This window comes from Prunus avium, chromosome 8 (assembly GCF_965620075.1).
Source record: "Prunus avium chromosome 8, drPruAviu1.hap1.1, whole genome shotgun sequence".
NCBI classification, from domain to species: Eukaryota; Viridiplantae; Streptophyta; class Magnoliopsida; order Rosales; family Rosaceae; genus Prunus; species Prunus avium.
In genome coordinates, this window is record NC_142291.1 from 37,357,472 (window position 1) to 37,371,736 (window position 14,265).

At 39.3% G+C, this 14,265-nt stretch overlaps 3 protein-coding genes across 4 annotated transcripts; all 3 read left to right on the forward strand.

The window, feature by feature from the left end:
• Window positions 1-918: 918 nt before the first annotated feature.
• Window positions 919-4,839, forward strand: LOC110771936 (uncharacterized). The gene is made up of 2 exons (XM_021976299.2): window positions 919-4,228; window positions 4,326-4,839. The coding sequence occupies exons 1-2, from the start codon at window positions 949-951 to the stop codon at window positions 4,697-4,699; spliced, it is 3,654 nt and encodes a 1,217-aa protein (XP_021831991.2). The 5' UTR covers window positions 919-948; the 3' UTR covers window positions 4,700-4,839.
• A 224-nt stretch (window positions 4,840-5,063) lies between these two features.
• On the forward strand, window positions 5,064-8,638 carry LOC110771927 (CDT1-like protein a, chloroplastic). Its single transcript, XM_021976288.2, has 7 exons — window positions 5,064-5,734; window positions 5,859-5,978; window positions 6,080-6,317; window positions 6,719-7,306; window positions 7,875-8,076; window positions 8,156-8,252; window positions 8,376-8,638. Exons 1-7 carry the CDS (start codon window positions 5,433-5,435, stop codon window positions 8,431-8,433), a joined length of 1,605 nt encoding a protein of 534 aa, XP_021831980.1. The 5' UTR covers window positions 5,064-5,432; the 3' UTR covers window positions 8,434-8,638.
• A 1,335-nt stretch (window positions 8,639-9,973) lies between these two features.
• On the forward strand, window positions 9,974-14,146 carry LOC110771930 (uncharacterized). 2 transcript variants are annotated; one of them, XM_088245575.1, is made up of 3 exons: window positions 10,191-10,346; window positions 10,463-13,378; window positions 13,565-14,146. In XM_088245575.1, the coding sequence occupies exons 1-3, from the start codon at window positions 10,331-10,333 to the stop codon at window positions 13,921-13,923; spliced, it is 3,291 nt and encodes a 1,096-aa protein (XP_088101701.1). In that variant the 5' UTR covers window positions 10,191-10,330; the 3' UTR covers window positions 13,924-14,146. The 2 variants fall into 2 exon arrangements, with proteins under 2 accessions (XP_021831983.1, XP_088101701.1); XM_021976291.2 differs by having other exon boundaries at window positions 9,974-13,378.
• The last annotated feature ends 119 nt before the right edge of the window (window positions 14,147-14,265 follow it).

A 14,265-nucleotide genomic window follows, 5' to 3' on the forward strand; every position in this document is an offset into this window, starting at 1 on the left:
CAATTTACACGACTTATGAAGACCCTACCAAGAAGAGAGGAAAAAAAACAAAAGTAAGATGAGTTGTTAGTAGTTCAATTTTATATTTATTATTATTATTAAAGTAGTTCAATTTTATATGGAATCAATTTTTAAAGTAGTTGCATCTTGGAAATGTTGTAGCTTACTAACTAATCAATTAATTGTACATAGAATCATGGGTGCTTGAATTCATAAGAAAATATAATCGTAGGGGCTAGACTTTATATTCCGTCCGGACAAATGGTTGGGGCCAAGGGAAGGGAAGACTAGACCAGGCCAGTCAAGTGGAGGAAACCAACCACACAACTTTTGTTAACATTAACATCTGCAGAGTCCCGGGTCTCTACCTACAATTACTTATTTGGTTACTTAGGCAGCTTGGAAATGTTGTAATTTACTATCTAATAATTGTTACATATGATGGGTGCTTGAATTCATAAGTAGAAGATATTGGTATATGTGGGTACAATATTTAGTTAACTTAGGCAATTTCCCTTCATTTGTAGATTTTAAGCCGACTGCTTGAGAACAATATTGTGAATATTTTTCTCAGTCTTCACATACGGGCTAGACTTTTCTTCACATACGGGCTGCGCCATGCTTAACTTCCTCAGCCCATTCATAGTAGATACGACGAACACACGCCTGGTTTTCTGTTTTTTGTAAAATGAAATTTCTGACTTAATATAGGGGCCAGACTTTCTATTATGTCTATATACATTAATTCCGCTGAGTGTCCTGCTTTTTCTTCAACTGACTCTATGACTCTGATGACTCTGATGACTATGAGAAATTGCAGGGCACAAGTCTAGTTGACCCAAAGATTTTTATTAGTTTAGCCGCGTGGAATTTTAAGAACGAAAATGATAACAATAAGAATCAGCCTTCTATAAAGCTTGGAACATAACATTAACTCGTCAAACCACCATGGAAGGACGAGTTTTCTCTGCTCAGAACCCTACTTATCTTCTTCTTCTCCTTCATATTTTCCTGCTTGCTTTGCTTCCATTCAAGGCCATTTCATCACCAAAAACACAGGCAGAAGCTTTGCTAAGTTGGAAGAACACCTTTGATTTTTCTTATGCACCATCTTCTCTCCCTTCATGGTCCCTCACTAACCTCAACAATCTTTGCAACTGGACTGCCATTGTTTGTGACCACAGCAGCACACAAGTTTCCCAAATTGACCTCTCCTACTTCGACATCTATGCAACACTAACCCATTTCAACTTCACCCCATTTCTCAATCTCACCCAATTCAACCTATCTGGCAACTATTTCGAAGGGCCTATACCGTCTGCCATTGGCAACCTCTCCAAGCTCACAACTTTGGACTTGGGCCACAACTTCTTCAGTGGAGAAATACCTGTGGAGATAGGCATGTTGACTGAGCTTAAATACCTTGATCTTAGAGAGAATTCCTTAAACTCTTCAATCCCTTCTGAGCTTGGTCTTTGTACCAACCTCGCCTACTTGGACCTGGCTTCCAATTCCCTTGAAGGGAAAATTCCATCCTCTATAGGCCAACTCAAAGAACTTCAGTACCTTGATCTTAGAGAGAATTCCTTAAACTCTTCAATCCCTTCTGAGCTTGGTCTTTGTACCAACCTCACCTACTTGAACCTGACTTCCAATCACCTTGAGGGGAAAATTCCACCTTCTATAGGCCAACTGAGGGAACTTCAGTACCTTGATCTTCACATGAATTCCCTAGACTCTTCAATCCCTTCTGAGCTTGGTCTTTGTTCCAGCCTCACCTACTTGGCCCTGGCTTCCAATCACCTTGAAGGGAAAATTCCATCCTCTATAGGCCAACTCGGAGAGCTCCGGCACCTTGATCTTCAAAACAATTCCTTAAACTCTTCAATCCCATCTGAGCTTGGTCTTTGTACCAACCTCACCTACTTGGCCCTGACTTCCAATAAACTCAGTGGGGAACTGCCTCTGTCCTTGTCCAATCTGAACAACATCACCCATCTGAGTTTATTTGCTAATCGGTTTACCGGACCACTCTTGCCTTCTTTGCTCTCCAATTGGACCAAAGTGGCCCATTTGCTACTTCAACACAACAGCTTCAGTGGGAATATTCCACCAGAAATAGGAAGATTATCAAATTTGATTGACTTGGATCTTTCGAGAAACCAGTTCTCTGGGTCAATTCCTCTAACACTATGGAAACTTCGAAATATTCTGAGCTTAAATCTTTCCTACAACAATCTCAATGGCCCATTCCCGGAGAATATTGATTTCCCATTCCCGGAGAATATTGATTTGTCTAATAACAATTTCACACAGGCAGAAGCTTTTTTAAGTTGGAAGATCACCTTTGCTTCTGCACCACCTTCTCTCACTTCATGGTCCCCCACTAACCTCAACAATCTTTGCAACTGGACTGCCATTGTTTGTGACCACAGCAGCAAACAAGTTTCCCAAATTGACCTCTCCAACTTCAACATCTCTGCAACACTAACCCGTTTCAGCTTCACCCCATTTCTCAATCTCACCCAATTCAACCTATCTGGCAACAATTTCACAGGACCTATACCATCAGCCATTGGCAACCTCTCCAAGCTCACAACTTTGGACTTGGGCCACAACTTATTCAGTCAAGAAATACCTGTGGAGATAGGCATGTTAACAGAGCTCAGGTATCTGAGTTTCTACAACAACGGTCTTAGTGGTACTATTCCCTATCAGCTCAGCAATCTCCAAAAGGTACAGTTTTTGATTCTTGGAGCAAACTACTTATTAGAAAATCCTGACTGGTCTAAATTTTCAGGCATGCCTTCTTTGACATACCTTGATTTTTCTCTAAACAGTTTTAATTCAGAATTCCCAGAATTTATATCTAAATGTTTGAACTTGACATTCCTTGACTTGTCTGGAAATTTCTTTACTGGCCAAATACCAGAACAAGTATTTACCAATCTGGGCAAGCTTGAATATCTCAATCTCACCAACAACCAATTCCAAGGACCACTGCCATCAAACTTTCCCAAGCTTAAACACCTTCATTTAGCACAAAACAACTTCGGTGGTGCTATTCCTGAAGATATTGGTTTAATATCTGGTCTTCAGCGTATTGACTTGGCTTGGAATTCCCTTGAAGGGCCAATTCCACCTTCTATAGGCCAACTCAGAGAGCTTCAGTACCTTGATCTTCACAAGAATTCCTTAAACTCTTCAATCCCATCTGAGCTTGGTCTTTGTACCAGCCTCACCTACTTGGATCTTTCGAGTAACCAGCTCTCTGGGTCAATTCCTTTAACACTCAGCAAACTTCCATTTATTCAGAGCTTAAATCTTTCTAACAATCTCAATGGCCCATTCCCGCTCATGAAGAATTTTGATTTGTCTAATAACAATTTCACATGGGAATTCCAAAAAGACCCCGACAATACTTTTGTTGGAAACTCTGGCTTGTGTGGAGATGCCAGGGGACTAACTAGAGCGTGCAATTCCAACATAAATAACAACAAAGTTATAATTGGTGTCCTTGTGCCTGTTTGTGGTTTATTAGTGGTTGCAACTGCGATTGCTCTGATTCTTATGTTCCATAAGAAAACCAGGCGTGTTCTTAAGAAAGTCAATAGTGCTCAAAACTTTGAGAATTTTGAGTCAATGATATTGCAAGAAGAAGTAAAATTTACGTTTGGGGAAGTTGTAAAGGCCATAGACAATTTTCATGAGAAGTACTGTATTGGAACAGGAGGATTTGGAAGAGTATACAAGGCAGAGTTGCTATCAGGTCAAGTTGTCGCAGTTAAGAGGCTTAACACGTCAGACTCTAACGACATTCCAGCAATCAATCTCCAAAGTTTCGAGAATGAAATCCGAACTCTGACAAATGTCAGGCATAGGAATATCATTCGGCTATATGGGTTCTGTTCAAGGAAGGGATGCATCTTCTTGCTCTATGAATATTTAGAGAGAGGCAGCTTGGGAAAGGCATTGTATGGGGTTGATGGGGTAACTGAACTTGGATGGGCTACAAGGGTCAAAGTTGTGAAAGGATTAGCTCATGCACTTTCTTACTTGCACCATGACTGCTCTCCACCAATTGTGCACCGTGATGTAACTGTCAACAATGTATTGCTCGAGTCAGATTTCGAAGCCCGACTTTCTGATTTTGGAACAGCAAGACTGATTAGTGCCAATTCATCCAACTGGACCCATATTGTTGGCTCATTTGGTTACATGGCGCCAGGTAACATACCAATTTAATTTTGTTCATTTTTGGATCATATTTTGGTGACTGAGATATGTTTTGAGGATATTTGGTTTGTTTTTCTCTTCGTGTGCAGAGCTTGCATTGACAATGCGAGTCACGGATAAGTGTGATGTGTATAGCTTTGGAGTGGTGGCGCTGGAAGTTATGATGGGAAGGCACCCAGGGCATCTGCTAGAATCCCAGCTATCAGAATCATCAAAATCAGTGAAGGAGGACACTGCAGAGTTGCTTTTGAAGGATTTGTTAGAACAAAGGCTGGAGGCTCCAAACAATGAATTGGCAAAGGCAGTGGTGCTTGTGATGAGTTTAGCCTTGGGTTGTATACGTACGCGTCCCGGGTCTCGACCTACAATGCTTTATGTAGCACAAAAACTATCAGCTCGTAGTCTGCCTTCCCTTCCTGAACCATTTGGCATGCTAACCATCAACAAGCTGATGGGGATATAAAACTAGAAGGAAAAAAAAAAAAACTAGTTGGAAAGCTTTCTGTGTGTAAGAGAAATTCTTAATTATACCATGTATGTTAACATTAACATCTGCACCGTCCATTCTAAAAAAATAAAAATCTGCACCTTCCTAATTACTCATCTCTATTCTTTTTAGATTATATGTGTGTGACTCATTTACTAGCAATCCTTCTTTTCTTTTTGGATTATCTGTATTCTTTTTGGATTATATGTATATGCGTGACTCATTTACAAGCAATCTTTTTTTTTTAATTTTTTGGTAAATTTATTACTAGTATGTATATGCGTGAGTTATATTATACTTTAATTTTTTTATAAATATTTTTAATTATTAATAATAGTATACATAGATAGATAAAATTGAGGAGATTTTTTTCCTCATTTTCTTAACCAGACATTTTATAGTTATCTAAATATCTTGCACAATTTTCTTCAAAAAACGAACGGGTGATTTAGATTTAGGCCCAATAAACAACGGGTGTTCCACTAGCCCACTAGCCCACAGAAGATGCGAGCCAACGGATCTATTTGGCGGGAAGCAACGGGTCACGCGAGAGTGCCAGCTCATCTTTCCCGCCAGAGACCCCGATAAATACCGGAAAACCCCACATGGCCATTGCTTCTTCTTCTTCTTCTTCTCTGTGAGACTGTGAACCCTCAAAATCTCACCTTTCGATCGATTCCAAATCTCACATTTCTATTTGATCTCTGCAATGAGTTCCTTAGGAACCTTCAAATCCAAGACACCCAGAAGCCGAGAAAAGAAAGTCCTAGACCCAAAGCGCCAAATCTTAGGCAATGACACACTGAGCACCAAAACCCCTCAGAAATCTGAAAAAATCTCTGGACGAGCCCGAAACGGCAACGTCGCGTTCTCCATCGGCGACATCAGAAGAGCCGCCGCCAAAAGCCTCAGCGAGTCGAGCCAGAAGCGACGGACGGACCAGATCGATTCTTGGCCCGACGAAAGCCCAAAGAAGAAACGCGTCGGCCGCTCCGAGAAGCTACAGGAAAAGTAAGCGTTTGTGAATCTCAGTTGTCTGTTATATTTATGTGATCTGCTCCTGCATTTCTAGGTTGATTCTGATTTCTTCGATTTCCGGGTTGGCTTATTTCTTCTTTTTGTTTCTTGTTTGCAGATATGAAATATTGAGTGAGTTTTTCAATGGCTTGGACACTTCGATTCGGTTGTTGCGGTTGAGGGGTTTGAAGCCCAGTTTTAGCAATATTTGCCCCCAAATCGAGTGTTTGACGGATAGGTATACTAAATTAAATTTTCTTTTCAATTGATTGTTTGGTTGCTGAAGAAATGAAATTAGGCTATTATAGAAATTGATTGTCTCTTTATCTCGGTTTTTAGGAGGTTTACATGTGGTCACTTGGCTCAGCTGAAGTTTGTTTTACCTGAGGTGATTGAGATAAAGAAAGTTCTTGTTAAGGATGAGAGAACCAGTTGTCTTAAGCCTGATCTTCATGTCACCATCAATGTTGATGCACTAGAGAGTGATGGCAAGGCGAAATCTGAAGGTGGTGGGAGTATGCATTTGAGGAAGACATTCCGCAAACGGCTTGCAGATATTTCAAAATCCCATCCTGAGGTATACCCAATACTCACTTTCTGATACAACATTACTAATATGGTTTAATTTCTAAAGTATTCTTTGTTATTAAATTGATCTGGAATCTGGAAAGTTATTGGTGTTCTGGCATGACTTTGATTGAGCGTGCAGAGACTTTAAAGGACACAAGGATTTAGAATATAAATACTATATTAATTGATGTAACAGAAATAACTCTATGCACCTGGTTTCATTTGTTTAGTTTTTTCAAAAAGGTTATTCTTGCAGTTGGGTTCCTGTATTCAAAAAGGTTTTTATGAATATCAAGTTAGATTATGGTCCTGTTCTTGTGACTTCAACGTTTTATTTTTATCAATTTAACAATTTATTTTTTGAACCATTAATAGCATGCGGTCTAACGATGCTTAACATGCTTTCAGGATTATGAAATTCCAGAAGAAACTTTGCCTCAGCCATTCGATATTAGGAAGCAAGATATGCAATCAGATACAGGAAAACTTCCCTTGTCATCATCTCCTGGTGACATATTGACTGATATACACACAGTTGAGCAGCCAGCAATGTCAACAAGCTGCCTTCAGGGCGATGAAGTTCCAGAATCAAACGTCAATACAGTTTGCTCTGTTGGGGAAAGGAGTACTTGTGCTTCATTGTATGGCCAAGTGCCTGTAACTCCAACCAAAGGCATAGACCCCATAGAAAATGATGATTGTTTGCCCATACAAAGTGATAGCATTCAGTCGACTCCAGCAAAGCTTGCTTCAACTCCAGCTAGGTTGATGGCTGACACACCTGCATTGCACCGACCAAAGCGATGTTATATGAGCCCAGATGATAATTCAACTAGCTCGCCGAACAAGTTGGTTAGGCGTCCTCCGCGCTCCAGGTCTTTGAAATTTGACACTCCTGTGAAGAATAAAAATGTTGAGGATGAAGTTCCTGATATGGGTGGTGCATCAATCGATACTGACAGCCTCGATATTCTTCCAGAGGATCTTTTGCAATCGGTATGTCTATCATGAATTCTCCATTTTTTTTCCCTTATTGAGCATGCCTTCTATGTCTAGAATTCTGTGAAAGCTGTTGGAGCTTACTAATTCCATCTTACCTTAATCCACCTGCATAAAAGTATCATCTTTTTTTTTTTTTGGTCTCAAATGAAATGTCCAAAAGGAGCAGATTACACTTAAATGTAGACTGGACGTATGCTATCATCATTACATTTGGTGCTATTACCATTAATTATGGCAGCATGTGTTCGTAACAATGTGCATACATTGCTAGAAAGCTTTCTTACTTCTGCTAAAATGGTGTAGCATATTTAAACAAATATTTCCTGAATCCAGCCCACAATGTGTTCTTGTGCTCACTCTTTGTGTTCAACACAGATGCATTTAATTTTGCTCAATTTAGTCCTGAAAGTTATTGGGAACCATGTTATAGTTGAAACTCTTACGTGGTTGGAAATGTACTTCAGTCTCAATCTTCAAGCCTGCTTATTCCAAGTCTTTACATGTACTACCTGAACTTGAACATAATGAACTGTAATTCTGAGAAGAATATATCTTTCTGCAGCTTAGAGAAAAGGAGAGGAAGGCAATAGAGGAGCGAAATCCAGCCATCTCAGAAGCAAAGAGGCGGCGCCAGATGATTTCCAGCCTGCCTAAGCTCTTCAATATGATTCATTTCCTATTGCAGTCTATGAACCGTTCAGTTATCACAAAAGAGGAGCTTGTACACAAGCTAATCTGGACCAATTTTGATATTGTTGACAGAAGTAAGTCTTTAAATAAAAGCCGATAATATTTCTATGAAAGCTCATGGTGAGCCTAACTCTTTCTTTCTTCTTTTCGCAGAGGAAGTTCAAGAGCAGCTAAAATTGTTGCTAGAGCTGGTTCCCGATTGGATTTCTGAGAAACAGTTATCATCTGAAGCTGATTTGATTATGATCCAGTGAGTTTTCTCTATAGTTAGAAGTACAAATCATGCGCTTCTAGTGCATATGTATTTATCTTCTATTAAAAGGATAAACACTTGATAAAATTGTTTGATGTCATTACTTATGGTCTCTTGCAGCATTAATAAAATGTCAGATCCCGAGTCCATACGTGCAAGGCTTGAGGAAGCAAAGTGAGCTAGAGAATGCTAGAATTTTTGAAGTTGTACGAGAAGCATATTTAGAGATGTTGTACAATTTTCCCATTTCATTGGGCATCTTAGTGTTAGTTTATTATTGTTGATGTAAAGGACATCTGGGTGGCATAATCATGTAGGTAGAACGAAGGCCTTCTCCAAGAATGTTATTCACCAACAAGATTGTATAAATATCTATTTCCTTCCTTCCTGTTGTTTTTAGTTTTCGGTGTGGTTTGATATAATGCTGAAATCTCTTAGCAACATACAAAATGCTCCATCACAGGCTGATGGAATGTATACTCTCATCTCTAGTCAACTTCAAGCCTATGGTTTTTTACTTTTCTTGTCCACCGTGAAGGGAAGATATCAAATGCGGCAAATAATTGAAGCCTTTTTATATGGATCCTTAAAGATAATGTTCTTCTTTGCTCAAAATAAAAGGTGACTTCGATTACAAGTCAACTTGAAGCCTATTATGCCCCATCTTTAAATCACAACAAACAAAAAAATAATAATTAATGCCAGAGAGATTATAAAAGGCACAGTCTTTTTTCTTAAACCCTAAAAAAGATTGGCTTCTCTTCTCTCCCCATCGCTCGAGAAACAAGGATGAAAAACTTGTTGGAAAGCTCTGAACCGGAGGAGAACAACAGCGACGCTGGCCCAAGTGATACTGTATGCATTTCTCTTCTCTTATGGACTGTGTAAAATGAAGTTGATATGTTGTCTGTCAATGTTGAGATGCATGCTATAATAGCTTCCTTGGAAATGTTGGAATTCACTTTTCATCTCAAATTGTTGTATGACGGTTTTGCATATGCAATTGGACAATAAATTTTGAAGAATAAACACTTGATCAAATTGTGTGATGTTTATTACTTCTCGTTTCTTGCAGCATTAATAAAATGTCGATCGCTAGTCAATACGTGCAGCAAGGCTAGAAGAGGCAAAGTGAGCTAGAGAATGCTAGAAATTTTGAAGTTTACTTGTACGAGCAGCATATTTTGAAGATGGTGTACAATTTTCCCAAGCAACATTCAAAATGCTGAAATTTCTAAAGCAACGTACAAGCTGATTGCTATGAATCTTCTCTCATTAACTGCTCCTCTCTAGTCAAAATAGGCTGCTCTGACTGTGTATGTGTAAATTATTTTACAAGAAAAAGAATATATATTTTTATAAAGTCAATAGGGTTTTTCTAATTTTCTCCAGCGTGAAGATATCAAATCAAGGCAATTAATTGAAGACGATATTCTTCAACTTCAAGTATGGAAATGAGACTTCTGATATAGATAGACAATAAGCATCTCCATCTTTCAATTATAACAAAAACAAATCATTAATACTTCATAAGAAAATTGAACTCTATAAGCCTATTACACCCATATTTAATACAAATTACAAAAATAATTATAAAAAAAAAAACCTCCATCCACAGGACCTACAAGGAAAGGTTGGACTTCTCAAACATCCCACCCAACCTTTGGTAGGGAAGCTTGAAAAGATGTTCACACACTAAGCAAAATAGTAAACGGCCAAAGGAGAGATAATAACCATTTCAATATATTCTTCAATGCATTTTCTGCATGCCATTGTTTCTCTTCAAAACTTTTTCAGAGAACTAAAAAAAAGCTCTGAATTCAATTAGTTCTGTTCCAAGAGCATGAAGAAATCAGAGAGACTTATTTGTTTTGTTCTTCTGTTCTGTCTTCTTGAAGCAATCCATGCACAAACTGAAGCAGAAGCTCTGCTAAACTGGAAAATCAGTTTAAGCTCTTCTTCTTTAACATCATGGACTTTCACTAGCAGCAGAAGCAGCCCTTGCAACTGGACTGGAATTCAGTGCAATGAAGCTGGCAGCATTGTTGAAATAAATTTGGTGGATTCAGGCCTTGATGGAACACTCAACAGGTTTGACTTCTCTGCCTTTCCTAATCTCTCTTCCCTCAATCTCAATTACAACAATCTTGTGGGAGAAATCCCAGTTGGGATTCGGTATGCAACAAAGCTCACTTTACTTGATCTAGGTAGTAACAACTTCACAAACCCGATTCCCCCGGAGATCGGGAACCTCTCAGAACTCCAAGTTCTTCTTCTCTACAACAATTCACTCACAGGTCAAATCCCATATCAGCTTAGCAACCTACAAAAAGTTTGGAATCTCAGTTTAGGAGCAAACTATTTAGAGAATCCTGATAATGTTCAGTTTAAGGGGATGGCATCTTTAACAGACCTTTGGCTCTACTATAACAATTTGGTGGAGGTTCCCTCATTTGTCTCAGAATGTCCAAAGCTAATATCTCTAGATTTGTCCTTCAATCTGATCACAGGTCAGGTTCCAGTGCAACTACTGACAGGTCTTAAGAACCTTGAGTACCTAGACCTGACCAAGAATTCATTTGATGGACAAATACCTGCAGGTATTAAGAATTTTTCGAAACTTCGACACCTGAGGTTGGGAATAAACATGCTGAATGGTACTATACCAGACGAAATTGGGTTCTTGTCAAACCTCGAATTGCTTGAACTGCAAGAAAATTTGTTCCAGGGACCAATACCATCCTCAATAGGAAATCTGCAGATGCTTCAGAATTTGAATCTTCATAGTGCAGGCCTGAATTCCAGCATCCCGAAAGAACTTAGTTCCTGTGTGAACCTTACTTTTCTTGATCTATCCAAAAACAACCTTACTGGTTCTTTGCCTCTTTCCATGGCCTTCTTAACAAGGATCAAACAGCTGGCAATTTCAGATAATCAGTTATCTGGTGAACTCCATTCATCACTTTTATCGAATTGGACAGAACTCGTTTCGTTGCAACTCCCAAATAACAAACTGTCTGGAGTCATTCCTCATGAAATTGGTTCACTCCAAACGCTCAATTATCTCTATCTTTATGAAAACCAGTTTTCAGGTCCCTTGCCTCCAGAAATAGGTAATTTGTCAAATTTGTTAGAGCTTCAAATGTCCACCAATTCTTTCACCGGTACCATCCCTTCAACCATTGGAAATTTATCTAAGCTTGTCAAATTAGGCCTTTATGGAAACCAGCTCAGTGGAAACCTTCCTCCTGAAATAGGAAGGATGGAAAACTTAGAAGAACTGGACTTCAGCTTCAACAAGTTGCAGGGATCTTTGCCTTCATCAATAACCAGCTTGCAAAAAATTACCATATTCTATGTTACATCTAACAACTTGTCAGGAAGCATTCCTGAAGATTTTGGTCCCACTCTTTTGAGAAATGTGAGTTTCTCCACAAACAATTTCTCGGGAAAGCTTCCTCCTGGAATTTGTAATGGAGGGAACCTTGTTTACATAGCAGCCAACTATAACAAACTAGTGGGACCTATTCCAGGAAGTCTTAGGAACTGTACAGGATTGAACCGAGTCCGGCTGGAGCAGAACCTTCTCAATGGAAATGTCACAGATGCATTTGGCATATACCCGAATCTGGAATTTATTGACTTGGGATATAACCAACTCTATGGTGTTTTGTCATCCAATTGGGAAAAATGTACAAATCTCTCAGACTTCCGGATACCTTCCAACATGATATCAGGTAACATCCCACCAGGGCTGGGAAAACTGCCAAATATGCAAAATCTCGACCTTTCTAATAATCAACTTACTGGGAGAATCCCCGTGGAGCTATTCGGTCCCTCTTCGCTTCTACTCAAACTTAATGTGAGCAACAATCAGCTTTCAGATGGGATACCAGCAAAAATTGGAGCATTGGTAAAGCTGCAGTACTTGGATTTTTCAGCAAACAATTTAAGTGGGCCAATACCAGAAGAACTTGGGAACTGCCAGGAACTTTTATACTTGCAGCTGAGTAGAAATAGACTAAATGGCACAATGCCATTTCAGCTAGGAAATCTTTTGGCCTTGCAGTATCTCCTAGACCTCAGTCAAAATTCAATCACAGGAAAGATAACCCCACAACTTGGGAATTTAAGAAAATTAGAAATATTGAATCTTTCTCACAATCATCTCTCTGGTTCAATACCTAATGGTCTTCAGTATCTACAAAGTCTTCAAGATGTTGACGTGTCATATAATAATCTTGAAGGTCCTCTCCCCGAGAATCAGGCATTTCGAAAAGCTCCAACAAAGTCAGTGGCAGGCAACCCTGGTCTGTGTGGAGAGAAGAGACAAGGACTGAGCCCCTGCAATGCAGACTCTTCAACAAAAAACCAAGACAAAAACAACAGAAGGAAATTGATTATTGCCATAGCTACGTCAGTGGCTGCTTTAGCCCTTCTATTAACTTTGGTTGGGGTTTACATTATGTTGTGTCGTCGATCAAGGTCTAATCAACATAAAAAGGACAATAATATAGAAGGAAGATCCACATTTTCTGTATGGAATTACATGAAGAGAGTTGATTTTAAAGACATAGTTGCTGTTACAGAGAATTTCAATGACAATTATTGCATAGGAAGGGGTGGACAAGGAAGCGTGTACAAAGCAATGCTACCTACAGGTGACATCTTTGCTGTGAAGCGTTTTCAACCATTTGATGAAAGTGAAAATCCCAAGGAAAACCAGATGAAGAACTTCATGGCTGAAATGCATGCACTCACTGAAATCCGACACCGAAATATTATCAAACTGTATGGATTCAGCTCCTACAATGGCTCCATGTATTTCGTGTACGAGTATGTAGAAAGGGGTAGCTTGAACAAGGTAATTCAGGAGGAGAAGGAGGGACAGATTTCGAACTGGGAAATCCGGTTAAAGATTATCAGAGGAGTGGCACATGCACTTTCTTACCTGCACCACGACTGTTCCCCAAGAATCGTGCACCGAGACATAACAGGAAATAACATACTATTAGACATAGACTTGGAGCCCAAGATATCGGATTTTGGAACAGCAAGGTTGCTGAGAGAGAATGAGTCTAACTGGACAGTTCCTGTTGGCTCATACGGTTACATGGCACCAGGTATTTCTCAAATTCACCCACAACTGAGCAACACTTTTGTCCTTAAAAGGCAACAAAATTCAACGAATATATAGTTGAAACCATGAACTCAAACTTCCCATTTAAATGAAGAAAAAAAAAGTTCAAGTCCAAAAGGATATATAATCTCATTAAATTCTTGTACTTGTTCCTTTGTTTTTGTTGCAGAGCTTGCTTCTACAATGAAGGTGACAGAGAAATGTGACGTGTACAGTTTCGGCGTAGTTTCTTTAGAGCTACTCATGGGGAAGCACCCTCAGGAACTCCTCCTAAGTCTGCAATCTGGAGAAGACATAGACATGCTCTTAACTGATGTCCTTGACAAGAGGCCTGCACCACCTGCTGGTCCAGTTGAACAAAGTCTGGTCTTAGCTACCAGCCTCTCACTGGCTTGCATTCATGAAAATCCCATTTCTCGACCCACCATGCATCAAGTGGCTGCTCAACTCTCAGCAGCATCCACACATATATCTCCACCTGCATCTTTCCATACGCTCACATTAAGGAACTTGATGGATATGTTGTAGTAAAATATAACTTTTATTATAAGCTTGTTTCCTACTCCATGGACACACTACTAGAAAAGTCACTTGATTCAAGAGTTTGAGATGAATTTATTTTCTTCAAACCCCAAAATGCTGTTTTTTCTTCTGTTTTTCTCCCCAAAAGCCCAAAAACAACTAAGACTACGGATATTCCTTCGATTATTTTTTGTAAGTATTTTATTATTTAAGGCAAGGACTTTGAAGTTATTTTAAATGGGGACAATTAGTCCCTAAAATCTTTTAAAATGTGGATGATAGAGAATATTTCTGGGTATGCGTACTAAAAACTACCAGAGAAGAGAACCTACTAGTGAACTTGGCAAC

Bases quoted from the DNA above. Each gene is read 5' to 3' on its own strand.
- LOC110771936 (XM_021976299.2), top strand. From the start codon at position 949: ATGGAAGGACGAGTTTTCTCTGCTCAGAACCCTACTTATCTTCTTCTT. The intron at 4,229-4,325 runs GTAACATACCAA...CTTCGTGTGCAG, and splicing joins ATTTGGTTACATGGCGCCAG to AGCTTGCATTGACAATGCGA.
- LOC110771927 (XM_021976288.2), top strand. From the start codon at position 5,433: ATGAGTTCCTTAGGAACCTTCAAATCCAAGACACCCAGAAGCCGAGAA. The intron at 7,307-7,874 runs GTATGTCTATCA...ATCTTTCTGCAG, and splicing joins CAGAGGATCTTTTGCAATCG to CTTAGAGAAAAGGAGAGGAA. The intron at 8,077-8,155 runs GTAAGTCTTTAA...TTCTTTTCGCAG, and splicing joins TTTTGATATTGTTGACAGAA to AGGAAGTTCAAGAGCAGCTA.
- LOC110771930 (XM_021976291.2), top strand. From the start codon at position 10,099: ATGAAGAAATCAGAGAGACTTATTTGTTTTGTTCTTCTGTTCTGTCTT. The intron at 13,379-13,564 runs GTATTTCTCAAA...TTTTTGTTGCAG, and splicing joins ATACGGTTACATGGCACCAG to AGCTTGCTTCTACAATGAAG.